The following is a 27,836-nucleotide window of genomic DNA, read 5'->3' as shown; positions in this document are numbered from 1 at the left end:
TATTATTTTATCAACCGATGTCAATTGAGCCAAAAATGTTAGTTCAAATCCGACCATTTGGCGCTGATTTTCAAAAACTATAAACTTTAACCGATAGAGGCGCTGCGGGCGCATTCATTATGGAGTACGCACTATTCTATCGGTTTATTTGTTGCGTTCAATGGCTGAGTGTAAAATCAGCATCAGCAGCAAAGAGTGAAGAGTGAACGAGTGTGTAGAGGCATCGCCCTAGATAACGGTAGAATTGTGCACTGTTGCGAGTGTCTTCCACGAGTTTAAAAACGTCCGTAAATATTATTAAATACGTGAAAATATATATAATACATATTGCTCTGTACAGTGATTATTGAAACTTTATTAAAATTCATTAATTAATATAAATTAATATTATAATTAATGGTGTTTAATATTGAGTTAAGAGTTAATCGGCTGAAACGGAAAACGGCCCCCCGCACACGGCGTCTGCGGTTACTTCAGTGTATAAACGACTAAGAGTTTACACGCTACACAAAAGTCCGGGCAATAGCAGTGACACACTCGCACTTAGATTGTGTGATAGTGATAATAAATCTATTAATTATTATTATTATTATTATTAAAAACGTAAAATAATAAAATCTGTTATTAGATTAGTGTGTGTTCAAACACTTGGGTTAAACAAATTTTTAATAATCATAATTGTATGTTCACTTTTTCTATCAGCTTTAAATAATATTGTTGTTAAATAATCTAATCAATCAATAATAACAATAATAATAATTATTATTATTATAATTATAGGTACAATATAATCATTACAAGTTAAAATAACAACTCCATGTTCTTATGGTGGAGTGATGAGCAAGATTTAAGACAGGAAATAATAAATTGACGAAAAAAAAAAACGTATTTGATAATAACAAACAGACATATCGGAGAGTATTTTTACAAATTATTTCGACACCCGGAAGATTGTGCGTGTTAAAAAAAAGTGTTATTTATCTTTATTGGATTGTAATTGTTAATTACATTGCAAAGCAGCGGGAAATAAACGTGATAGGAGATACAGGGTAAGGATTATTTAAATATTAGCTATAATTATTGTTGTTATTTTTTTTTTTTTTTTTTTTTTTATGTTCGACTGATTGATTTATGCAGATATTTTATCTTAAGTACAATAGCTATCTTTAAAAAAAAAAAAAAAATTGTAGCGTCACTCTTTATGTTCAGCCGGAAATTGGCTTACATTGGCATGTGAGGAATGCCACGAACGGGAAAAAATCAAATAGAATAAAATAAAAGAGGAGAAAAATGTTTTTGATACCCCTAGTGAATGTTTGCTTGGGTTATTTATATTTTATTTTAGTGTCTACGGCACTTTGGTCCAGTGCAATGTGGACTGGCTTTAGAGAGACGTTAGAGACTACGGATGCTATAACTTAATGTTCCTTAATTTAGATCAATTGTACCCCACGTACGTAGTGTCAATTGTACGCATCAAATTTCCGATAAATGCGAGGTCACTCTCTGTGTTCTAAAGGCAACATGCTCGGTCAGAACATGATAGTTTGTTCATAGCTAAGTACGCAATCGCTAAACTACTGAAACTAAAATAATTTCATTATTATTAATTAAACAACATTTTATATAGAAAATACATCATTAACTTACTGTTAATTGCTTATAATATTCGCAATGAGTAATAAATTTATTATTGTATACGTGTAGAAAGTGTTGGATGATCTAAGCTGATGAATCATACAAATGGAGAAGGCGTTAAGAAGTTCTGTGATGGTTAAACTTCTTAACTTGTCTACATAGCTGACTTTTATATTTTTATTTTATTTTACTTCTCTTCTGCTTCCATTTGATCAGCTTTTTTTAATCATTAAATTCACTTGTAGAGTTCTTGGTTATTGTGGTAACTATTTGCTCGTATGCTCATTGTCGAGCACATTATACACAAGGTCAATAAAAATAACTATCTTTTTTTCTTTATATACACATTTAACTGCCATCTAGACCGTCATCAATTTTTATGTTTATGTTTTGCTTTACTATCTATTATTCTACTATTCATGGGTATATGAATATAAAATTATATGTTTATACACATACATTCTTTCATCTCAGAATAGCGTTGAAGAATAAGAATTAAAATAAAAATAGAAAAAATAAGTTTTTATTTTTATATTAAGATGACATTAAAAATGTATGATGGTTACTATTTATTATTATTATCATCATCATCATTGTTGTTATTATTATTATATATATAGCCATATATAATAGCTAAATTTGTCATTAAAGACAAATTTTTGGGAACTGGGGGAAATTAATGATAAAGGGGGAAGGGGAGGACCTTTACTCAGTAGGAATTTTCGGTAACTGAAAAATAGGGGAATAAAAATAGTATTTGTACGGTTATTATTTATTATTATACGGTGATAAAGATAAGTTTGATGTTCACTTTTTTTATTTATGACTCACCAATAATTTTTCAATCGTAAAATACCCTACGTCAAATGAATTATATCGATTTAGCGTGACGTTTACGTTTTGTTTAATATATATTTATTGTTTGTTTGTTTGTTGGCTATACTTTGTTGTATATATATACAAACACTTACATACTACACATATTGCTAATTTATAAATAAATGATTGAGTGATATAAATTTATAATTTAATGTTTATCAATAAATTTATCGCATACTTTTCAGAAGAATGCAAGAGTGATTCATACGTGTTTTAAAAAAATATACTTGACTAAAAGTTTTATACTTTAACTCTTCGCGTAACTTTAATGATGTATAGTATTAAAAACTTTAAATTGTATTTACTGTCTAAAGTAGCAGTAAAGGCACATCATTGAAAATAATTTAAAGTAAAAAAAAAAAAAAAAAAAAAAAAAAATAATAGAAAAATATAATTATCAAAATTATAAATTGTTGATGGATAAAATTTAATTGTCTTCAGTTTATCTTTTATTTTATTTTTGATTAGCATTTTTTTTTAGTTGATCTCCATTCACCGTTTTAACATTTTCCACTCGACAGAGCTTGTTATGTTCATTCAATTATCTCCGTCTTCTCAATCCCTATCGTTAACTCATTACAATTAATTTTATTCGTGCTTTTTTATTATTCGATAATGGTTATCCTTTGTTTTTCTATTTTAATCTTTATCAGTACTTGTCTTTAAGAGAATAATAATGCTGTAAAAGATAAAAGATTTAAATGTTGTAGAGAGGAAAAAAGATTTGAACGGATTCACTCAGTGAATTTTTTTTTTTTAATTTTTTTTCCAACAACTAAAGGATTATTGTGAATCTTGTGTATTTTATATTTAAATTGAAATATAATAAAATATAAAAAATATCAAGGAGTAAACTGAGAGTGTAGTGTATTCTACATTGGGTAGAGTAGAATACTCAGCTGATAAAAATGAAATAAAATAAAGTAAAAGAGAAAATGCCGAGGAAGACGAGGACGAAGGTAACTAAACGGAAAACAGAATGAAAGAGCAGCGCATTGTATGGTATAGAGCAGAGGAGATTGTGAATTGTGAAGAAACAAGCTAAGCGATGAAAGAGTAATGTGTGAAGCGAGAACAAGTAAAGTTAGGAAGAGTCGAAGCAAGTAAGCGAGTAAAGAGAATATAAAGACACAGAGTAAGAGAAGAAAGAGTAGTGAACCCTCGATGATGTTGAGTCTAGTGTATACGCTGGTGAGATAAAAACTAAACTCGGAAGCCTCTAGGGGAATGGGACAGTAGTTGAAGAGATAGAAATAATAAAAAGAGGTGAAGAAAAATAAAAATAAAAATATAAATGTGAGAAAGCGTTGACTTAGCCAGCCAGGGTTAGCCAACACCCTGGTGAATACACTGCGCATGAAGTTCACGAATCTGGTGCTAGTGCTGGTTTGCCGTGAGCTGCATATGACTCACTCAACTGTATGGTGTCACGCAAGGCCGCGAGTAGAGACGAGCAAACGAGTACCAAACTGAACCCTCAATTTTCATTACCGAGTACATAATATAGCTGCGGATATCGAAGGATCGCTTCCGTTTAAAGCTCTTGGTTATACACACTATATTACACACTACATCTACTACTTTACTACTCTACTACTATATTACTATATTACTACACAGTACCGCAATATTTATATCTCTTTTTATTGTATGTATATGTATATATCCAGAGAGTCGAGGAAAAAGCACTCGTTGCTATTCAACTTTTGTATTCTGTGGTTTTTATATGGGTACGTTATAACGAGCTTTCAAAAGCTCCCTTCATATGTTGCCGTTAAATAAAAATTGATGAATTTATAAATTTTTTGTTAAATTAGTCTGAAATATTTTTACTTTGCGTTTAGGCTTATCAAATTATTTTTTGCTTTTCTAATAACATGGGGAGTAAAATATTTTTGAAAATTATTTTTTTTTTATTAACTCACATCATATTTTTAAAGTTAAATAAACTCACAGAATATAAATTGCCCAGAACAAAGCTATTTTCTGGAGATTACGTAAAAAAAAATATTTTTTTCGTAAATTATCTACTCCATAATTAAATAAAATTTATTTATTTTTATAAATGATTGAAATGCTGAGATATGTAATTAATGAACACATTTTTTCTTGTCATTTAACTTGATTATGTTTTGATAAGAAAATTAAAATGTAATTATTGAAAATTCCATACATTATTGAATTGATATTTACAAAGTACATTGTAATGCTTATATGCAGCTACTATTATACATTATATCTATATATAGAGAGATTTTATTTGCCACACAAGCATCATTTTTGTGTTGTCGTGTCGTATTGCATAAACGAAGCCTGTCAGAAACAATTAACTCGTATAATTCGTATAATAGTACAAGAGAAATGTCGACTGTTAGTTTATTCATTAGAATAATATTTGAGTCCTTCTGTTTGCATATTACACAATTAGGCAAATAGTATTTATATATTTAAAAATGTTTTTTAATCCCATAGAATATGAACAGAAAAATATACTTGTTGATGAAATAAGTGGAATATTTGAACAGATAACTTTCGATAACAAATTAATAAAGAATGGGGGATAATAGTTAATGTTAGTGTCATCATTAGAGAGATTGAATATCGTTAGCCGCGTGAGTGGGTCATGTATGAGTAAGAGAGACAAAACTAATTACTGGGTTGCGTGGATGTGATTGCATCATAATTATGATTGTCCAACACGCATTTTACGTATTATATACATACATTCATACTGCTGTTATGTACTGGTTATTGGGTGTTTAAGTGTCATGTATTCACGCGTGATTACTTTTTAATATCATTTATTCTCATTCATACTAGGAATTCAAATTGCGCGCATACGCGCGCGCCTTAATTTCGACCAATAAGGAATCGGGGACCATATTTTTTCGATATTTCGATATATTTCGATACTAACCAACTTCAACTTAGTCATGAATTTTATATTATAGTATATATCATCTGTCCTTATACCACCAGCTATTTTAAATAATTATCACGCATTATTTCCTCCCAGTTGATCGAATTTAATTTTAATCCATTTGTTTTGTTAAAAAAAAAATTTGTTTTTAAATAAATAAACCAGTATCGCTAACTTTGATACAAGAATTGTGATAAATTATTTAAAATTAAAAAAAAAAATGACCTCAATATTTTAAAAATAAATCTCAGTTGCTAAAATTACTTGAAACTCGCACACAGATAATCCGATTTTAGTTTTTCTGTCCTCAATTTTTCTGTTTTTCAAATTGTTTTATTTATTTTTATTGGAAAATTCTTTCGTTAAAACTTTTTTACTTGGTAAAAAAAATTTTAATAAAATAAATACAATAAACTTAAAAAATTTATGCACATATAAATCATATACATGATAGTTAAATTTTTATTAGAAAGGACGTAGTTGAATGCCAGATTTTAAAACATATAATTATCTCTGAATTAAAAATGAAAATTCTTACCACACCATTTGAATAAAGAAAAGGGCATAAAGGTTAGCTTAGATAGAGCGATTGGCGCGATACTAAGATGTGGGTTCAATTTCCACATCAAACTACCATTACTTTTCTCAAAGTTTATTTTCTCGATGCCATTTGATTGGATTTAATTTAAAAATTGTGAAATAGTTTATTTATCGTTAATAATAAAAGTAAAAAAACAATTAATTATGATATTACTGTCGATAATTATTAAAAAAATTTTTTTAATTTGTCAGCACGAAAGTCCAATTATTTTCTGTAATTACCAGAGAATTAAAATGAAAATTTTTTTACCTTGAGATAATCGCGATCTGGAATAAACATCCGTTTGACAGCAAATGTGGGCAGATCTCGCAATCACAATCGATTAGTCGTTGACTTGTTGTCACGTACTTACAATAGAATATTTTTGACGGAAATAGTTTAAGCGGACATTACGAAGGACAAATTTATATAAAAGCATGTAATTCACGTGCTGTAAAAAATATATCTTAAGAAATAATAAAAATATTATTATTTCAATTTCCTGTAGTAAAAAGAACGACGGACATTGTAAAGAGTTCCGCTAGTAATTTTAAATGAAATAAAGTAGTAAGTATACATTATTGTACGTTAATTTAACGGAGAAAGGAAGTTAACTGCAGTTATTCAAGAGTGACATGTGACAGTGACAGCAGGAAATATGTTATAATTGATATAACAAAAAAATGAACGCATACTTACAAGTATGAAGTATCAAGTAGATCGTAACCAGGTCATGTGATTTGCCATATCTACATTTAAAACTCTCTAGGTACTTACTCAAGGACAATTTCTAAGTGCACTAGAATGTGAGAGTATTACAGGCTGTTCTCTTCCGTCAACGGGCTTGAGATACTACCGAGACCGTTAAGGCAATATATATCTAACTCAGATTTGCGAATAAGCTCTGTATTCTATATAATATATATATATATATATATATATATATATATATATATATATATATATATATATATATATATATATATAGAGCTCATGTAATGCAAGCGCAATATTGCTGGTCCTAAACTGCAGGCCGCACATATCTACCAGCCATTCTCTTTGTTTCAAATGCCTATAATACTCGCAATGCAAAATCCTATATACATATTTATGCATTATCAAGAACACATTTGAGTTTATATCATATGCATGACAGATTTTTAGCTTAGAAAATTGCAAGCAAGCTAAATTTACTGTAGATAAAAACAAAAAAAGCATGTGAACTCAGATATTTTTCGTGTGTGAGTTCTATTTTTTTAGCTTCGTAGCTCCGACAAATAAAACTAAAGCCAATAACTAAATAAAAATAGAGACAAAAAAATGCAGAGGCTCCAATTTTTGAGGACCTAGAAATTCTTTTCTGTGGTTGTTATACGGGTTTTTTTTTTTTTTTTTTTTTTTAATTGCTGATAGTTGATTTGAATAAAAACAATGAAAAATAAGCTACAACATCACCGACCTCGTATACAAAATTTTTAAATAATCAAATTAAGTAAAACTCCGATTTTATATTTGGAGACGTAAAAAACAGTCAAGTATTTTTGTACTCATTAAAATATAAAATTTATGGTCCAAGTAATAATAAATGGGTTTTTAAGTATTCCGAATTTTCTTATTTACACTAATTTGCTTGCATTCGTGGGGTAAAAGTATAAAAGTTTTTTTTCTAAAGTTTGAGTAAACAAGTGTTTTAATAAATTATGAGTTGAATTTTTTATAAGTAGTTTACAAGAAAATTAAATAATTGGATATTTTATTCGGATTATACTTGTATTTATTCTTGTATGTAGTATAGGTATGCTGGAGGTAATCAATAAAGTTTTATTATCTGTATCTTGTTAATAGAAAGGTTATTGACCGGCAAATTTTAGCTCGCTTCATTTGAAAAAGTCTATTGTAAATCAAGAAAATTTCTGCCTCCATTATTAACTTCTGTTTACATAATTTTTCTTGTAACTTATAAATTATACAGTTCATAATACTGATCAATTTCCTTCTTTACAAATACTCTCAGATTTTTATAGAAAAATTATTGTTACAAGAAAATGAAAATTATTATTAAAAGTGCATGTTTCATGAATGAATAATTTTTTATTTTAAGACAATAAGCAACATCTTCAGATTAAATTTAATTATCTTCCAATCAATACTCTAAATTAACTAAAATAAAACAAAGTTGATTCTTTTGCATTCAATCATTGTTCATTTTGCAAATATTTTATCAGTAGGAGTATGAAGTCTTGTAGACGTTATTGTTAAGCTTTTTGTGTCATTAAGTGCAAGTTTTAAGAAATTTTTTTTTCGATAAAATTGTGTAAAACATTGTGTCGTATTATAAAAAACAGCCCGATATGACGAAAAAGCTTTTCTCGTGTGCATTTTTGCAATGACAATAGGTCATACAAAAATTCTTTGTGTATCACGTGATCAGCATAATGCATATTTCCTGGGGAGAGTGCAAAATCTCTCTGGCTTTTTATTTTTTATTTCATTTATTTTTTTTTTTTTTTTTAATATTTCTCTCAAGGCCGTATCACACCTTTTGTACGCCAGGGAATAGATTTAATGTTAAATTGTGTGATTTTTCTGTCTTAACATGATGCGTTTTATTCTTATCAAATAGAAAAAAAAAAAAAGATTAATATTAAAAATGCATGTCATATTATTTTATCCATTACTTTTATTTCCCTGGGGAAATGTTTCTAGTAAATTAATTTTTCTATTCCAATTTTATTGGAAAAATTTTCATAAAAATTTTCTAAAGATATTGATAATTAATAAATTATATTTAATTATGAACAATAACTTTCTCACTGATTGTCCATTTCAGTTGAAAAATTTTCTATAAATTTTATACCTGATTAAATATTTAAATTAAACAGTTAACAAGATTAAAACTTATAAATTTATGTTAATATTCTGTAAACTTGTGTAATTTAATTTAATACCATGTTAAATATTAAAAAGTTAATATTTAAAAATGTTTTAATAATATGTAGTTATTTTTTTTAATTAAAAAAAAAAAAAAAAAAAAAAAAAAAAACTATTAAACACGAGAAAGTAATTTAGAGTTATAACTTTATGCATTAGAACAGTAAAAGGAGAAAATGCTTTGAAGTCTTGATTAAAATAAGATAATAAGAAAAATAAAAACATAACAAAAGTATGAAAATTTTTATCGTTAAATAAATAAATTACTTTAATTGATAATATGAAAAAAAAAAAAAATTGAGAGAAATAAAATTGAATTTGGCTGAATGTCTTTGACTGTAGAAGTTACCTGTTTAAAGTATAGTTGAGAAAAGAGAGTAGTTTATTGAGTCTTAGGGTAAGATGCCATTACGACGTCAAGAATCGATCTTAAAGTTGATAATGAAGTTTAAACTTTCATTCCACCAACCTGTCAGCCTCAATGCCCGGCTGCTGCTTTTGCTCTGGCTTTTTTTGGTTCTTATGTTTTATGTCTTATCTAGATTCGCTCCAAGAAAGTCTTTAAGTTTTTAATACTATGCAGGGTGTAGATAAAAAATAAGTAATTAGTAATGACAAATGATCCCGAAAAGTGTAATGAAGGGGAATGGGTATCAAAAATTATTTTACTTTTCAACACTTAAACTGAACACCTTAAATCACACATTTCATAAAATTATCACTTGATCTGATACTTGAAAATGAAATTTTAATAACTTTGCAGTTAATATAATTTAAAGTAAAGAAGTGGACTAAAGTAAACACATTATGCTTTTAGACGCTCTGTAATGGATTCAAACTCACGCTCGTATGATCCCTATCTGTTATTGATGTGTATCTAGTACATAAAAATGAATTATACAAGATATTTTAAAACAAATTGACTCTTTTTTACATTTTTTAAGGATTCATATAATTAAATTATGTCACAAAATAAATTTTCTAAACTTAATTTAATGAAAACTAATTAGACAGTTAACTTTTGAATTAATATTTATTATAATATAAATGTATTATGAAACAGATAATGAATTATTATTTGAACACATATTGAATTTAACGGAAGTAAAGCATCGAGATCTTAAACGGAAGTTCGATTGGAATGTCAGTTTGAATGAAATAAAATGGAGAATTCCTTAAAAGTCTAGACGAGTACTTCTGCTGCTGCTGCTGCTGCTTTCAGTAATTGTTAATCGATTTCTCGAGAAATCGTTTTATTCGTGTATCGTATGGAATCCGCGAAGATTAAAATTGTTATCTGATTTATTATCTGATCTGTAAAACATATTTATTTTAAAATGACAACATAATTTTATCAAGCTACTTTGATTCGCTTCTCACTAGCTGTTTTTTGGGCAATTTATTTTTTATAAAAATAAGTACAAAGGAATAAAATTATAACATTATTATCACAGTGATTACACATTAAATAACTTCCGTTTCCTCTGTTAGCGGTTTTGAATTTTACGAAATAATGAATAAAGAAAATAAATTAAGAAGTGTATATAATAATATAAAAAATAAAATAAAATGAAATTTATTTTATTTTCTATAAGAGATTAAAAAATTAAAAACAGTGAAATTTTTCATTATTTTTCTTTTCCACTCTGCCGTTATGCTTTTTTCATTTAATATTTATCATTGGCTTTCTCTTTTAAAAATATATCTGTTTTAATACTTCTAATGCGTTTCTGTACAAATAAAATATGCAAGTATTATTCTTTATACGCGGTAAAATGTTTATGGTTACATTTTATTTTTAATGACTACAAGCGATTGTTGGAATAATTTTATTAACTTTTTGATAAAATACTTTCTAATCCAGCTTAAAATAAAAGTGAATGTTATTTTTTATGGTGAATAGTACGGCCTTTATAATTTAACATTTTTCGTTACTTGACTGCTTATGTTCTTGTAGAATATCTCTACTTTGCTCAAAAGGGATAGCAAACTGGGATGGCCTCAACGACCTTATTTTCTAAATATATCATGTGTAAAAATAACTTTTACTAATAACGATTTATTTTTTATTTTATTGAAACTTAACATCAAATATTTCATTTAAAAGTAATAATTTCGTTAAGGTACAATTTAATTTTTTTTTTTTTTTTAACATTCCAACAAAAAATCATATAACATATTACTTATTAATTAAAATTACATTTATTTCCATAAAAAAAATTTGTTTTTATCACCAAGGCAAATATATTTGGATCTGTAGCATAATAATACAATTGCAAATAAAAATAAAACAGTACAGTATTTATTTTCTCTTATGAACAATGGTAATATAAAACACACAAAGATAATACATTAATAAGTAAAAAAAGTTTATATTAAATTCCTTATGATCCATAGCAACACTTAGTACGCACATAATATAATGGTAACACTGAGTTCACTAACAAATAACGTACGTACATATATAGAAAGGTGTTAAAATAATTAAAGTCTAAATCCTCGGACGATTCATCACAGATAAAACAACTCGCACGGTCAAGTCTCACACATTGCGCTATATACTAGATACAGTAGTTGATCTGCAGTAATAAGAGTGCGCGGGCATGAGAAATAACTGCAATTTATTTTACAATAATACCGACCTAAGCTCACTCACTGCTAACAACTATTTATATTATTAGTGTTGACCGACCAGCAATTTATGCACTGAATTAATTTTTTAAATCAATCTGTATCGGTATCTATATTTATATTCATAAATTAGAGCTTCCGTAGATATTATATATAAATAGGCGCAGATAGGTCAACACCAATCACAATCACAGTCTATGATGAGTGATGACGAACAAAGATCGTGATCAGCGTTATATATTTAAAGTTTGTTCTATCCTTTACTGACTATATGATATGTGATATATATTTAACCACGATCACGTGATGGATAACGATGTTAAATCGTGACGATCTCTCGTTTATTGAAGCAGATTTTTATTACATTTCGCGCTCTGGTGTCCTTCATCAAAGTTCGTTATCAAAAATTATTAAATTACAGAGTAAAGATTTCCGTAAAGTTAATTTTTATTGAATAGTTTTTGTTTAATAAAAAAAAAAAAAAAAAAAAAAAAAAAAAAAAACTTTTCAAAATATTCTTGACGCAAGATATTTTTTTTTCTTTGTAATTATTTTGTAAATATTTTATAATTTTTTAAATTGTATGACGGCAACGTTATTAATGAGACCCGTACCCGTATCTTTCTTCCTTGTGTTGATATTTTGTTTACGTATCTACGTAAACGCAACAACATACGGCGACCCTATAACCGCATAACGAGTTTAAAGTGGTTCACGGACGCTTTTCCTGGTTAGGTCCCATGATATTTCACCAGTGAAACGGAAATTCTCATCAGCAAAGTTGTTTCGAGTGAGTAGTACTTGCTTGGAGGAACAGTAACGAGGAACTTGATCAAAGAAAAAATTTTAAAACCACTATCTTTTGTTTTTTATTTTTCATACACGCATTTTTAATTAAACTTTTAAACTTACTAGCTTTAAAATTAATACCTTATTGTTTTGTTGTAATTTACGGTAGCTTTTAAATTTTAACTAATTCCGTTGAAACTTTAAAATTTACTACGCTTGACATTTGTTGTGTGTTGAATTAATACAATGTCATTTCATAATTTTAATAAGTTCGTGTCCATTTTAGGTTATACATACAAGACATACATTAGCATGACATAACGCTGTCAGCTTAGCTAGCTGAGCGTTTTTATCTGATGTCATATTTTTGTTCCCTTCAAACTTCATTGAATAATTTTTTTATTTTTTGTTAGAGGCTTGAAAAAAGTCACAATAGTAATAAACTGACAAAATGTCGCTGAATTGTAATATTGGTGCAGACATTTGACAAGTTATCTTTTTAAAAAATAATTATATATTGTAGAAAATGAATGAATTATTTAGTTTTGTTTAATTGAAAATTATATACATTTAAAACTTGGAATAATTAATAAATTCTGATGTTGCGTCAACTATGTTTTGATTTCACCATCAAACTGTAATAATATCAAGACAATGAACGATTATTTATACAAGTTATCTCTACATATACCTATTAGATAATATAAATTACCGTAATAAAAATTCTTTACGTAAAATTATCACTCAACTTCGATAACAAATCAACTTAAAATAATAAATCACTTAATGGTCGTAAAAACTCTTTTGATTTCATTATAATTATTAACAGACTTGATGTACCCACGAAAAACTGTCAATTTAAAAGAGAACTTGTGTATTGTCAGAGTAACTGAATGTTTGATTTATAATTTTCACGTGTTTAAATTATTTACTTCTGTTATGCCAATGATTTTATTTATTACCAGTCGATGTTTTATCGAAATAATATCGGTTTAATTTTTTCAGCTGTTGATTAAAAATTTATTCTTATATTTCAAAATTTTTTATCGAGTTTAATCATTTTTGGTTGTTAGTACCGAGGTTGAAACGTTTAGTAAGATTTTTCTATAAATTTTTTAAAATGACAAAGTAAAAAAAAGCTAAATTTCCATTTTAATTGCGTAACATGTTGACATTTAAATATTTAAAAATAATCGATTCGATTGTGTAGAATGTGTTCAGATAAAAAAATAACGTTTGTTATTATTTTATTTTACACAAGTGGTTGTGTTCAAACAACATCAAAACTGCGCAATATATTCTTAGCATTTATTTTCATATACTAAATTTTTTTATTCTTCGAAATATATATAACATTCAATCTAAAAAATTACTTCACTTAAACCTTAACAGCAGCAAATGACAAAGCGTATCAATTAATATCTCTTACAGAAACGATTGTTTTATGCAATAAATAAATGTCTCGAGGAAAAAAATAGGTTAATGATTATAATTATCAGCAAGTAGAGGTGAAAGACAAAAAAAAATAAATATCAACCTATAATTTTTTTTTTTTATCATTAAGTTAGTCCGAGACAAAAAAAACCTTTAGTAAGTCGAGCGACAAGATCTATCTTCCTTCCTTTTTTTTTTTTTTTTTTTTTTTTTTTTTTTTTTTTTTTTTTTTTTTTTTTCAATTTTTTTTTTTATATTAAATATAAATTTTTTGTTCTTTTATTTACTATAGATTCGCTTGTGCTTCTATTCGTGTCGAAGCGTAAAATCGTCGAGGTAAAATCGATCCTCGAGACTGTTTCCGGGGAAACGCGCGTCGCAACTCACCCGCTGTCAAAATTGTTAGAAATTTCCTACAGAAATTCAAGTATCGTTCTTTTTTTCGATTGGAGAGAAAATAAAATTGGAAACGAGCTGTTAGATATTCAACAAATTATTTTATCGGCAAACTTGAAACTTGAAAAAAAAAAAAAAAAAAAAAAAAATTGTGTAATTATTACGTTAATATTATTAAAAAATAATTGCAGACTAAGCGTAAGCCTAAGAATTGATTAATTAAATTCGATATTCGAAAAGTGTGTGAAACCACATGTAAAACCACGACGTTGCAATAATGGATTGTTTTCACTGAACATTATATTTATTATAATGCATATAAACTCACTTGTGTTTCGGTATATATATATATATATATATATATATATATATATATATATATATATATATATATATATATATATAAATTTATCTCACATAACTGGATATACATATACATATCATACATTCATACATATCTACATATCATGCATATAAATATTATATATAATATATGAAACAAACGATCCGGTGAAGATGGATGCGACAAGCAGCTCTGACAAAGCTTTTTTTCCTTCCATTATTTTATTATTATTATTTTTTATTTATTTATTTTTTGAGTAAACGCAGTGACCTCAATAACTTTTTATGAAAAAACTTATTTTATCATCTTAAAATATAAACTTTTATTCTGAACACAAAAAGTTTGTACATTTAGTTATTTTTTTTTTTAACTTCTCGCTAAGAAAATTGAAAATTTTCAAAAATAATGTAATTCATAATTTTTGAGATTTTTATCAAAGTATAATATTAATACTAGAAAAACTTAATTATTCTTTTGCTCAATTAAACAATTCAATTATCTGATGTATAACTCAATTCTAATAAATAATTATCCCGAGGATCGATATTATACTTTGGGGTATTAAAGAGAACTCCCAAAATTATATGAGATGACATTAAATATAATTAACTTCGCTGAAATCCAAAGTAATTAGATTTCATTTTCATTTGTAATAAGTTATTATTTTATATACAATTTATTATTGTATTTTTTTTCGTAAAATTTAATTTTTCCATTATACTAAATAAAATGATAAAGGTACCCACAAAGTAATTCTACAGCTTGTAAATTTAAAATGGAACGGAGGAAAATTTTTTTTATTTTTTATTTGAATTCATTATTTTTATTTGTATCGCAACAAACAATAGTCTTTAATAATTGTTTTTCACAGTGAAAATAATGACAAAAAAAAAAAAAAGTTTAATTAAAAATCTAATGAAATTGTTTGATCAATTTTACAGTAGAATAATTAAGAACAAGATCGAGTAAATTAATTTTTCAGCATTAAATGAAATTTAATAATAATTTTAATGAAATGACTTTGTCTTAGCATTAACATCAGAGTGTGCAGTCTAAAGTATTAAATGTACAGTTGATGTACATGTACATACAAAAAGAAATACTTTATTTTCTATTGCATGGAAGAAACTAAAACAGGAAGTTGACTAGTCGACACGAGCCGCAAATGTCCGAGCGAGTAGTACAGCGAATGGAATGAGTATAGTGAATCTCGTCGACAGGCCTCATCTAAAGTTGAGACTAGAGTCCAGAGCTCGGTAGTAGAGATCCGGGATGTACAACTCTCGGGCGGGATGAGCTTGTGAATTGAGAGAAGAATACAAGGGGAACAAGTCACTGTGACATACTTTGCTGCACAATAGAATGGTTACAGTGGCTCTATCACCATGCAACTCCACTATTACTATTTATCTACCTATGCTGTTACCTGCTACATACTTCATACTACTATCTACTACACTACTACCGGTGCGGGAATATATACACTACCTTGCTATTCTTCCACTTGGTCTTACTTATTTTTCTCTTTATTAAAAAACTGCAAGATCCAGATTATATAAATTCTCGCGCTCTTGGTTAATATTCATTTTTTTTTCATACCATAGTATGCACTTTGTAGGTTTTTTACATTAAAATAAGTGTCCCACTTTATCACTTTTTTGACATATTTTAGTCTTCGTAGGTCAACGCTGACAAGAACGCTGTTTGATATTTATTTTATAATTTTAGATTACTAGTTAGTTGTGGAGACTTAAATTTTTCTGATTTTAATAAACATCGACATTTACAAAATTTTCATCTTTTCATATTGGAATTTCATTACTTTTGCTTGTATAATACAATTACATGATATCTTATTTACATTCTTTTAATTGTTTCAGCGCAATTAAGTTGTTTTCTTACGAATCAAGATAACGAAATCTCAATACATAAATTAAAAAAAAAATGTTTTCCAAGTAAGACGCAAGCACACCAGCAATACATTTATTTCTCAGAAAAAGATCATTAATGGGAAAAAAAAAAAAAAAAAAAAAAAAAAAAATATCTGACGACGCTGATTATATCTATTAGGCAAGAGTTACACAGTGACAAGTAAAGATAATTGTTTGTCGGTTTAGTATATATAATAAAAGTTAACAGTTTAGTATCACATATCCTATTGGGAAGTTTGAGTGGTACATAGCAAACTCTCGAGTCGTTGGTTACAGCTGGACTGACCATAGGTCAACTCAGGTCGTGTTCAATGCTCGAATGAGCACGTAGTCCAGAGATGACAGCAAAATCAACCCCGAGGGAACATGTTCTCTCCAAAACTACTACTACTACTACTACTACTACTACCCGAGCGACGAATCTACCTCGCTCCAATTCCGATCAGTGTCGTTAACACCTTGTGAGATAACCATTACTATTTCTAACATTTATTATATCACTTTACATGACCAATTCTCTTCAAAGCAATTAAAGTTAATTTAATCAATTTAAAAGTTTTATCCTGTTTCGTAGGATCCATTCAACAGTAAAAACTTAACTCTTTGGTAATATTAATTATTGGGTGGTCCTACAGAATCTGCTGATAAAAATATGCAAGATCAAAAGAAATAAAGAATGAAGGAACAAGGGAAAGTAAATTAATAGAAGTGGTTTTCGCGTGATCAAGTGTATCGACACTTGTTGAAGCAGATAACGTATTTACAGTTCAAAGTGGACACTATGAAAGTGTATTAGTGTGTAAGTGGTTGGATATATAATAGGCTATAGCTAAGTTTCTATGTATATAGTAAACCGATATGAGGAGAGGCCAACTACATGAGAGAATTATATATATATAGATAGATAACTAGAGAGAAAGAGAAAGAGAGTAAGAACTCTAGATAGAGGAAGAGAGAAAATTGAGACAAGAGAGTGGGCATAGAGCTATCGTGTAAGAGCTGTAACAAGCTCTCAATTTGAAGCTTTTAGGTCCAACTGAGAATTAGTACGTGAATCGATAGCAGAATAGATTAAACTTGAGAGCAGTACTCGATTCAACGTGATTCAATATAACCTTAATCCAATAAATTTTCTACTGCCAAACACTCGGAAAAAGTATATTATTATATTAAATCAAGAATTTAATCAATTTTTTTAAAATACTTCTTCTTCTTCTTCTTCTTCTTCTTTTTCTTACCTTGATATTAAATTATAAATGGGTCTTTTGAAAAATGATCCACATTTTTTATTCATTTAGGTAATTAAGTAATTTTTTTTTCTAGTGTAGTTCATAACTTGATTGAGTTTGTTTCCAGTTATTTATCGATAAAAATATTTCTTTTGAATATTCCGTCAACGAATATAGGCGTGGAGAAACAGTTTTTAATAACAGGATCGTGTTATTCAATTACTTTTTTTTACTATGGACATTGAAACTCTATTTAACCAGTGAAAAAATCTGAACAACGGTTTTAACAATTTAGAATACAGAGAATCATTTTTTTATGTAGTATTTAAAAATAATTCATAAATAATTTTTTCTACTCAAATTTTTTAACAGTTAATAAATTTCTGCCAGTACAAACTTAAAAAAAAAAAATATTTACGTATTTTGAGTCACAATGACGTAACATTTATGTTATAAAAAAACTGTACCCTGGTTAGTGACTCTGATGATTCACTTAAAACATATAATTACAGTTTCAGTGAGTAAGCACACCGTAAACATATATATATATATATATATATATATATATATATATATATATATATATATATATATATATATATATATATATATATATATATATGTATATATTGTTTTTATATTTTTCCATCGCAGTTACTCATAATCACATTAAGAGAGCTCGTGTTTCACTCGATTTGTTCAAAGCAAGAAGAATGGCATACCAAAATAAAAAACCGCGTACTAAATGCTCTAAAAATATTTACCGAGTCATAATAAATATAAAAGTAAAAAAAAAAAAAAAAATAACTTTGCGGTCTAATTAACGTTATAGCTAGACTGCGTTTCGCTTTCATTCACATCTTGCTTTACAATTAAACCTTTGCATACCTTTACAAATACACATGATCATAATATGTATAATGAGATTTCATTCACTCACTATTGTAATTATTTATTCAACCTTGAGGACTCGCCTGGACTTGATATGTTATCAGGATTCACTTTTAAATCTACATTTTGCAATTAACTAATTGATATACTTATAATATAATACTTAATAATGTTTTAAAGGGATGAAAAAAAGCTTACTACTACTTTATATACGTAATCCTATCAACAATTTAGTTGAAACTTCTCCAAACTTTGTATTCAATATCTCACAATAGGCATCCTTACGATAGACCATCACAACATATATCTATAGATACATTCATATATAGATATAAATGTACGGGAACTTGGTATTCAAACCAATCTTTGTCCTTTTACTCGACATCACTATAGATATACTAGTTTATTGCTAAAGTAACGAGAAATCATTGTTACGCTTGGATGAATTTTTATTCTCATCTCAATCCACAATTTTACTCTTTTTTTCTGTCTATTTTTAGTAACAAAATATTTTTAATTAATCAGAAATGTTCTGATTGTCGAGATTAATTTATAAATTCCAGTGAGCATTTCAATTTCGACCTGTCATCGATAATTAAAATATATTTTATTAATTAAATATTGCTATGCAAACAAGTATCGCACTTTTTTTTCGTTATCTTGAATATTTTCTTCTTTAATTACTATTTTAAAAATTGAAATGAAGATATTTAAATAAATATATGTATGTTTGATTGCAGGTATATCTGGTTGCTGAGACGACAGGAAGACAAGACGTGGCGGATTCGGTGACCCCGCGGCAGTGACACGACAAGAATAGTTAGTTAGAAGAGATAAAAGAAGGGAGAGAATGCGTGAATATAAAATAGTAGTGTTGGGAAGCGGAGGTGTCGGCAAATCAGCCCTCACTGTTCAGTTTGTTCAGGGAATATTCGTTGAGAAGTATGACCCGACCATTGAAGACAGTTATCGCAAACAAGTCGAAGTTGATGGTCAGCAATGTATGCTGGAAATCCTCGACACAGCTGGCACGGTAATTCATTCACTATTTTTTTTTTTTTTTTTTTTAATAATAATAATAAATTATACTATAAATATAAAAAAAAAAATATTTCTAAGAGTTTTTATTTATTATAAATTAATTATGATAATATGAGGTGGAATATTTTCATAATTATTTGCTATTTAATCTTTCAATAGAATAATACCTGAAATTAATTCTGTTCATTGAATTATTATGTTATTGAACCGTTATTAATTAGTATTGCAGACTACTCGTTGTGAATTTCATCAGTAATAATCAACAGAAAATTTTTCAATTAATTTTTTTTTTTTTTTTTTTTTTTTTTTTTTTTTTTTTTTTTTTAACAAATTATCTTTAATGAAATCAAAAAAATTTTAGCACACAAAATAATAAATAAAACCTTTCGGATGAAATAGATAGAAATCTATTCATTTTATGGCTAGCAATTTTTTATCAAAGGCTATTATGTATTCAATGAATAATGATGTTTTTTTTTTTTTTATTTTTTAGGAACAATTCACAGCCATGCGAGATCTTTATATGAAAAATGGACAAGGATTTGTTTTAGTTTACTCAATAACCGCACAATCGACGTTTAATGATCTTCAAGATCTTCGGGAACAAATATTACGGGTAAAAGATACAGATGACGTGCCAATGGTACTGGTTGGTAACAAGTGCGACTTGGAAGACGAAAGGGTAGTGGGTAAAGACCAAGGTGTTAATCTTTCACGGCAATTCAGCTGCGCCTTCATGGAGACCTCTGCCAAAGCTAAAATTAATGTTTATGACGTAAGCTATATTTTTATTAACTAATTATTTAATATTGTATTTTAACAACGGCCAAGATAATTAAAATTTTTTAATTTTTTGTTACAGATCTTTTATGACCTTGTGCGACAAATAAACAAAAAATCACCGGAGAAAAAGATAAAACAAAAAAAGAAATCGCTGTGCCTACTTCTGTAAAGTTAACGTGCTTCTAGCCACGTATAACCAACGTGACACCCAGAGTAAAATAATAAAAAATAACAAAAAAAAAAAAAAAAATAAAATAAAATAAAATAAAATAAAAATAAAAAATAATAAAAGCAAATAAATAAAATGATTAAAAAATTTTTAAGAACAACTACAATCGGGTATGAGCAAGAAATATGAATAGAGATAAAAAATCCGGGACGTTGCTGAATATAAAGTTAAATAAAAAGAAAAAATAATAATAACAAACTAAAATAAAAGCAAGTTAAGTAATTAAGATCAAGGGAAATGCTCGTTAATAAAGAAAATATAAAAGCAGATAGGAATGAAAAATGAGATACAGTTGTAGTTAATAACAAGAACAATATTGACGACGAAGGGGAAAATTGTATATAAGTTTGTCTCGGGGTGGCTCATGTGCACGCGCGACAACAGCGCACAAAAAATAACGGAAACAGAATGAGAAATGATAACGATAATGATTAAAAATAAGTTTTTAAAAAGTTATGAGAACAAGTACGAGACCCCGTGACCAATGGTTATCACTGTAGTTTTACATAAAAAAAAAAAATTTTTTTTTAATTATCTAATACTATGTATTTAAGTTTAAAGAAAGATAAATGAGAAGGAATGTTTTTTTTTTTTTTTTTTTTTTTTTTTTCTCTCTCTCTCTCTCTCTCTCTTCCGATGTGCGCGTGCACAGGTCACCAGCCCCTATGCATTCGCCGCACACCTATCTCTCTCTTATATAATTATAATTATTATTATTACAATTATTATTATTATATATAGACGGTACATACAATGATTATTAATTATTATTAATTATTACAAAGCATTAAAATATTCATAAGTTATCCAATCGTTTGTTTCCTAAACAATATATGTTTTTCTATATCTCTCCGTATTTGAAAGCAAATAATAAAAATTCAGTAAATGTTAATTTTTGTTAACTATTAATTAATTAATAAACCTTTTAAATCTATAACAGTGTAATATTTTTATTAATTTTCAAAAGTTTTTAGTTTTTAAAATTATTTGGTAAAATACAATTGTTTTAAATTTTACTAGTTTTAAAAAAATAAAAAATTATTATTAATATTTATGTGGAACATTTTTGTTAGGTATAATGGACTGGAATGATTATTTATTAATTATTATTCCGATTCTGTATAATAACATTGAATTTTAGGGTTTAAATTTGAATTGACTAGCCAATAATTATTTATTTATAAATTTAAATATTGATTTCTACAATTATTAAATTGTTCATAAAGCAACAGAAGCTTTATAAAAATATCACCACAATAATATTTACACGACAATTATTTTTATAAAAATTAATCTCTATTTATTAAACATCTAATTAAAATCTATATGCACAATCATCAAATATAAAGTAACATGAGTGTCCCAATGGCAATTCCATAAAATTTATTCTTAAAATGAGTACTCTCCGCGGCATCAGTAGCATTGCAGCAAAAATGTATGGTCTCTTGAATCAAATTGGGGTAGTAGTCGTTCCAGAATGCCAAAATTCTATGATCAATAGCTTCGACATCACTCTTACTGATAGTCCTATTAATAGTTAATATACCAGGCGATTGTTCATTAAACGGGTCCCACTGTACAATATCGAGTGTAGGGTTCCCGCTGCGAATAAATTTACCTAGCATCCTCATCATAACATCAGCCAAATTTTTATCACTACTCCGCCACACTATTGAGCTGGCAAACATGTGAGGTAGTCCCCAAACAAACGGCAATTCAAACATATGAGGTACACCTGCCCATTCGGGGATATCACGCACGACCAGTTGTGTTATTGGTCTGTAGTCAAACCGATAAACAAATGTTTCCTTTTGCCTCGACACACGTGACGCCAATAAAGTCAAACTAGCTGCGTAATTCTTGTCCGTCTGCAGCGTTAGGTAACGATCTCTGTACACACTGGTGTCTTCTGTCTGCGGGTACGGTTTGTAAAAAAATAAAACCGCGTCGGCGACCATTTGAGGCTTTGATTCGCAAGTTGAGCTGTTGTCTCCGGCTCCGCTGATCAAGGCAAGTATTTCGTCTCTTACTAAGCTATCAAATTTACTGAACGTCATCTTACCCTCATTTCCGGGGTTCTCTAGACTCTCCAAGTACGCAAGTGACTGTTCGTTGCTCGTGAAACCGGCCATCAGTGGAACCGCATTGAAATTCCCCGTTTCTAAAATATCCCGCGGTGACATCGGCAAAAATGGATCCGTCGAGTTGGTCGTGGTGATGTCGATTATTGGACCCCATGTTTCGATGTCCGCAGTCTCTCTGAGAAGCACAGAAGCTTGCACACGACGAAGACACTCCATCAATCGTGTCCTGTTGCGTATAACACACTCAAAACGTTCACCAACTTGGTCAGCTATCGGCGCTTCCAGCTCTGGTGTTCTTACGGTACTTATTGGGTCGCCGCTCATCGTTATCGCTTTGGCAAATTTACCTTTACTTAGCGGACTCACGATATGTAAGCCGACACTTATTGCGCCGGCATTGTGCCCGGCTATCACAACATTATCGTGTGAGCCATTAAAGTGCTGGATGTTTTGCTGAACCCAATCCAATGCGGCAACTTGATCCAGCATACCGTAATTTCCTGGTGCCTCGGCTGTTGTTGTTGTGAAAAACCCAAAGATATTTAGACGGTACGCCACCGTCACCACCAAAATCTGTTGACAAAAATTTTTTAATTTATCAATTAATGATTATTCTAATAAAAATAATAATTTTGCTAAGGAGAATAAATAATTATTAGGAAAATTCTTAATCCTAGACGAAATAAAGTTTAGTAAAAAGTAAAAATAGATCATATCAGTAACTAAAAAGTGAAAAAATGAATTTTTAGTTTTGTCGACCTCTGCGACAAATATATTTTGTTTTGTGTATATATATTCAATAACCTTGAACTACACATTGATTTTTATATTATTTTACCTGTCTAAAAATATATTTCTTATATTATCGCAAGAATGGATATATGTATACAATAGTAGGATTCACGGATATGATAAAAATAATAGAGTAATTGTGTCACGGCATAATAACAGCATCTTAGATGTTAGATTTTTTGGAATAAACTGCTGATTATCGAGGGTGTTAATTATGCTGTTTAAATTATATAAGTAACATGCATCAAGCTGACCTTTTGTTTGTTGACAAAAACTGTTGCGTCCCACATTGCTGGGGTCCCGGTGTTAAAGTCACCACCGTGGAACCACACCATTACTGGCCAACCCTCCGTCGGTGGTGGATCTACATAATTAAATATTTATATTATTTGTATTTTTATGTAGGCCGTTGATTAATCGATAGATATATTTTTAAAAACAAGTCACAAATATTTTTTTTTTTTTTTTTTTTTTTTTTTCTACCTTATTAAATAAAGTTTAACTAAAATTTAAACTGCGCAATTACTTGTAATTTTTTAATTATTTATTGTATTTATCTAATAATAAAGTTAAAGCGTCAGTTATTATCGGTGTTAACGGTACTAAAATTAAAAATATAATAACGAAAAAGAAAATTACAATATTGAGAATAAAAGAAAGTAAATACTATTAATTGATTTATCGATTAAAGCTTCGAACATAAATATGTGGAAGTAGGCAACAATAAGTACATAATAACCCTATTAAATATTCTAAATCATAATATTATCAAAACGGTTGTTGTTTTATTAAAGAAGAAATTAGGTAGGAATTGCTATAATTTTTTTTTTTTTTTAATTTTTCAAGCTTGAATGCATTAGTTAAATTTCTATAAAATTTACGACTTAAAAAATTTTTACATTACAAAATCAATTTTTCAACAATTAAAATTAAAATTAAATATTTACAAGCTAAAGAAAATTAATTCATTTCAATTTATCAATCAATCTCCTGAATACGTAGTTTGTTCAACAAATTATTAATATCCAAGTCTTAAGGGGCGTAACGTCCCTACAGTGGAAAAAAAAAAAAAAAAAAAAAAAAATACTAATACATGTAGGTATGCACATAGGAATAGAATATGCTTACATGAATAATTTGTCGCATCTTATCAAACTCAAACAACACATCAGAAAATGTTAGCTCATACCGAGCACCCTTGACAAGTTGTAACTCGTCGCCTTCACAAGTGATTACATATTCCTGAAGCTATCAAGTAATCCCCACCAGTATATAAATTCAATCAACACCGTCAATCGATCCGGAAACTTTTCACGCCGCTAATTTCCTCATTCTAATATTTATTTTTCACGCGAATCCATCATCCTCCCTTCATATCAACACTGTTATTATTTTTTTCTTTCTGTACTTACAACTCGACTAATTTTTATTATTACGTCCTTGAACTAATTTGTAAATTACGATTTATCGGTAAATGCACCATCTAATCTAACATCTAATATCTAGGTGTGTATCCTCACCTATCAATTTGTCAGCGAGGAGCCGCAAGCTTCTAAATTAAAGATTGAAGCTTAAATGCCTCCGAAGCAGCCGCGTGGAATTAATTTATCTTGGTTGGCCCTAAAGGGTGCGCCAAATGATCTGGTCTTTCGAGGTATCCCCAAAGCTACTTAGATAGGGAAATATAAGGTAAACTAAGATAAACATAAGTAACCTCCGGCGGCAAGTGAAGCTCACCTGTATTAAGTATAAGGGGTGCCTCGGGCATTACACAACCCTGCAACACAAAAATATCTGTATCTCTTTGTATGTATACATAAAAGTAATGGAATAGAAGACCAAAAGCTTCGTGACTCGAGTCAGTCGTATCTCGACATCTTTTGCTACTAGACCTAAAAGATCGCGTGCCACTGGCTGCACCAGTTATACTCTGTTACTTCCATTCTATTCAGCTATCGACCTAGCCCTCTATACACTCCCTTTACACCCCTCTTTTAAGGGATCCAAACATCAATTACTAACCAAATTGCGTATACTTATTTATTTTTTTCTTTTATTTCTTTATCAAATTTTACTTTTTTAAATTAAATCATCTAAAAAAACTTCAAATCTTTCAATCAATTTTCAATTTAGACTGCTTCAAGTTGGATTTTATTATTATCAAAAAATTCTTCATTATAACTGATTATATTTCTATTATTTGATTTTTTTTTTCTTCAAATATATCAAAATTTATCACAATCCAGCGATAACCCTTATCATAAAATTCTCAAGATGCACGAACAAAATTTTCAATTACTCAAGGTAAAATTTTTTTATATTTTCTTCTTCCTGGAATACAGTACCACCCAATAATTAAATATTTAAAAAATAATAAGTCTAATTAATCTCAATTTTTAATCCAGGTCGACGTGAGACGTAAACTTTTGCTATTTTCCAAGTTGCATGAGTGTGATTAGCGACAATTTTCATAGGTGTGTAGATAAAATACACAACCGTAAATAAACTTTCTTTGCGTGTGCTCTACTACCCAGAAGAAGGGGTTGTTTTTTTTTTTTAAACCATTTTCAGCATGAAAAACTAGACAATTTTCAATGACAAAATATTTTACCGAGAACTAAATTGACAATAATTATCAGGTAAATAATTAACATGGAGATTAAGATCCTTGGAATGGATCGAATAAAATAGTTGGGACATTTAAACGTAAGATTGTCATTGTCATTAGCATCATAAATGACTGGAATATTTCCGTGGAATTAATTTTGTGTTTATTATTATTAGTCGAGAATATCTACCTGCAACTGTATTCAGTCTCTGAAATCTACTGGTAGCTTTTGTATGCAATCCAAGTTAATGTAATATCAGATATTGCGATAAGATTTTAGAGTGTCGTATGAACAAAATAAAGCTCTTGTGTCATGACTACACGCGTTCGTCTCAGTATATTATTATATACTGTTTACATATGAATAAGGAACGCGCTAGATTTTATTACATTTTGGCTCTGATCACGCGAACTTTTGTTCACTATTATGCAGCACAATCCCATGATTTAAGATTATTTACTCCAGAGTATTCTTAAATTGTTTTGAAAATTCATCAGATGATTTATATCCCTGAACTTGGGCCAAAAAAAATTATCCTTAATGTCAACACGTAACTGTTTTTGTTTTTAAAGTTATTCACTCGATCTAATAATTATAATTAATGCGAAATAATTATTAATGATTAAACTAACCATCAGGAATGTAAATATTCAAGAAAAGACAATCTTCGCTGTAACCCGAGTCTTCCCAATCAGAAGGTAGCAACTTTCTGTACAGCATCTCGTGATGCTTTATCAGCTTAAGATCTTGATGACAAGACGGCGCAAATTGCGTCGCATTACGCGGACCGCTCCACGAGACAATGGGGTCCGTCACAGGGGGTGCGAATCGCCTCTGACCGATTGGCGGCTGTGCGTACGGAATTCCCAAAAAAGCTGTCACCTTTTGTGGACGTGCTAGAAGAATCTGCAGGTAAAATTGCTATTTGAACTCGGCTATTCTATAATATTTAAATTTTGTTAGACTTAATATGTAAAATTAGGTAATTAAATAGTAATTTTTTTCATTAATACTAGGAGAGGAGGATTTTTTTACACAGTAAAAAATTTTTGGCAAATATTGTATAAAAAATTTTAATGTAGCAAACGATATTTTTATTTCTAAATGATGAAATAAAATATTGGTAAAGTGAAAATAAAAAAAAAAAAAATATTTTTTTAAAACTGAAAGTGCATATATTCGTTGAATTAACAATATATAAATTGTTTTTACAATTGTAAAAATTGTCGAATGTCTAGGTTTTCAGTATATAAAAATAAATCAATACTTAGGAGTTGAAATATTATGAAATAGCCGAATTTTTTATGTTTACTCTTAGAAAGAACTAAAACTAAAAAACAAAAAGTTGTTTACCTCCTTGCCGATTAAAGTCCCCTGACCAGGAACAGCAACCGTTGGCGGTATCTTATTTGTAGCTTGCCGAGCATTGGTTCTTTGTGAATTAGTCAGGGTGATTCCGGTGAGAAAGAGTAATTCCTGTAGGAACACAATTACAACCAACGTGGAGCAATACATCGTGCTGACTGATTTAAACGTCGCCGTAGGTCTGATCGTGCAGGGGTACCGCGAACCTTCTGCTGGCTCTTGCGTGACTTCAACGACGCCCAAGACCTCATCCAGGTGGAGGAGGTTCAGGTTTAGACTTGCGCCTTATAGACATTCGTCTTTCGTCTTATGGTTTGTTTCTTTCTCTGTACACTATTTTT

General features: G+C 28.7%; 2 protein-coding genes across 4 annotated transcripts; one reads left to right on the top strand and one right to left on the bottom strand.

Annotated features, from left to right (window-relative positions):
* Positions 1–178: 178 nt before the first annotated feature.
* Rap1 (RAS oncogene family member Rap1) lies at positions 179–21,537 on the top strand. Of its 2 annotated transcripts, XM_074239268.1 has the most exons (5): positions 179–680; positions 781–1,049; positions 19,333–19,625; positions 20,127–20,408; positions 20,496–21,537. In XM_074239268.1, the coding sequence occupies exons 3-5, from the start codon at positions 19,443–19,445 to the stop codon at positions 20,583–20,585; spliced, it is 555 nt and encodes a 184-aa protein (XP_074095369.1). In that variant the 5' UTR covers positions 179–680; positions 781–1,049; positions 19,333–19,442; the 3' UTR covers positions 20,586–21,537. The 2 variants fall into 2 exon arrangements, with proteins under 2 accessions (XP_074095369.1, XP_074095368.1); XM_074239267.1 differs by having other exon boundaries at positions 179–1,049.
* A 176-nt stretch (positions 21,538–21,713) lies between these two features.
* LOC141525019 (carboxylesterase 1C) lies at positions 21,714–27,812 on the bottom strand. Of its 2 annotated transcripts, none has more exons than XM_074239265.1 (4): positions 27,484–27,812; positions 26,763–27,036; positions 23,776–23,885; positions 21,714–23,302 (listed from the first exon to the last, which is right to left on the bottom strand). In XM_074239265.1, exons 1-4 carry the CDS (start codon positions 27,643–27,645, stop codon positions 21,983–21,985), a joined length of 1,866 nt encoding a protein of 621 aa, XP_074095366.1. In that variant the 5' UTR covers positions 27,646–27,812; the 3' UTR covers positions 21,714–21,982. The 2 variants fall into 2 exon arrangements, with proteins under 2 accessions (XP_074095366.1, XP_074095367.1); XM_074239266.1 differs by having other exon boundaries at positions 26,763–27,026; positions 27,484–27,605.
* Positions 27,813–27,836: the final 24 nt, after the last annotated feature.

Source organism: Cotesia typhae, unplaced genomic scaffold (genome assembly GCF_013202065.1).
Source record: "Cotesia typhae breed Kobodo isofemale line unplaced genomic scaffold, CoteBio_Ctyphae contig_23, whole genome shotgun sequence".
In the NCBI taxonomy this organism is placed as follows: domain Eukaryota; kingdom Metazoa; phylum Arthropoda; class Insecta; order Hymenoptera; family Braconidae; genus Cotesia; species Cotesia typhae.
Note: the sequence above shows the minus strand (reverse complement) of the source record. Positions and strands in the feature narration are given on the sequence as shown.

Excerpts from the sequence above, each read along its gene's own strand:
- Rap1 (XM_074239268.1), top strand. The coding sequence starts at position 19,443 with ATGCGTGAATATAAAATAGTAGTGTTGGGAAGCGGAGGTGTCGGCAAA. Across the intron at positions 19,626-20,126 it reads TCCTCGACACAGCTGGCACG|GAACAATTCACAGCCATGCG; the intron begins GTAATTCATTCA and ends TTTATTTTTTAG. Across the intron at positions 20,409-20,495 it reads CTAAAATTAATGTTTATGAC|ATCTTTTATGACCTTGTGCG; the intron begins GTAAGCTATATT and ends TTTTTGTTACAG.
- LOC141525019 (XM_074239265.1), bottom strand. The coding sequence starts at position 27,645 with ATGTATTGCTCCACGTTGGTTGTAATTGTGTTCCTACAGGAATTACTC. Across the intron at positions 27,037-27,483 it reads GGACTTTAATCGGCAAGGAG|ATTCTTCTAGCACGTCCACA; the intron begins GTAAACAACTTT and ends TTTTACCTGCAG. Across the intron at positions 23,886-26,762 it reads GAATATTTACATTCCTGATG|ATCCACCACCGACGGAGGGT; the intron begins GTTAGTTTAATC and ends TTAATTATGTAG.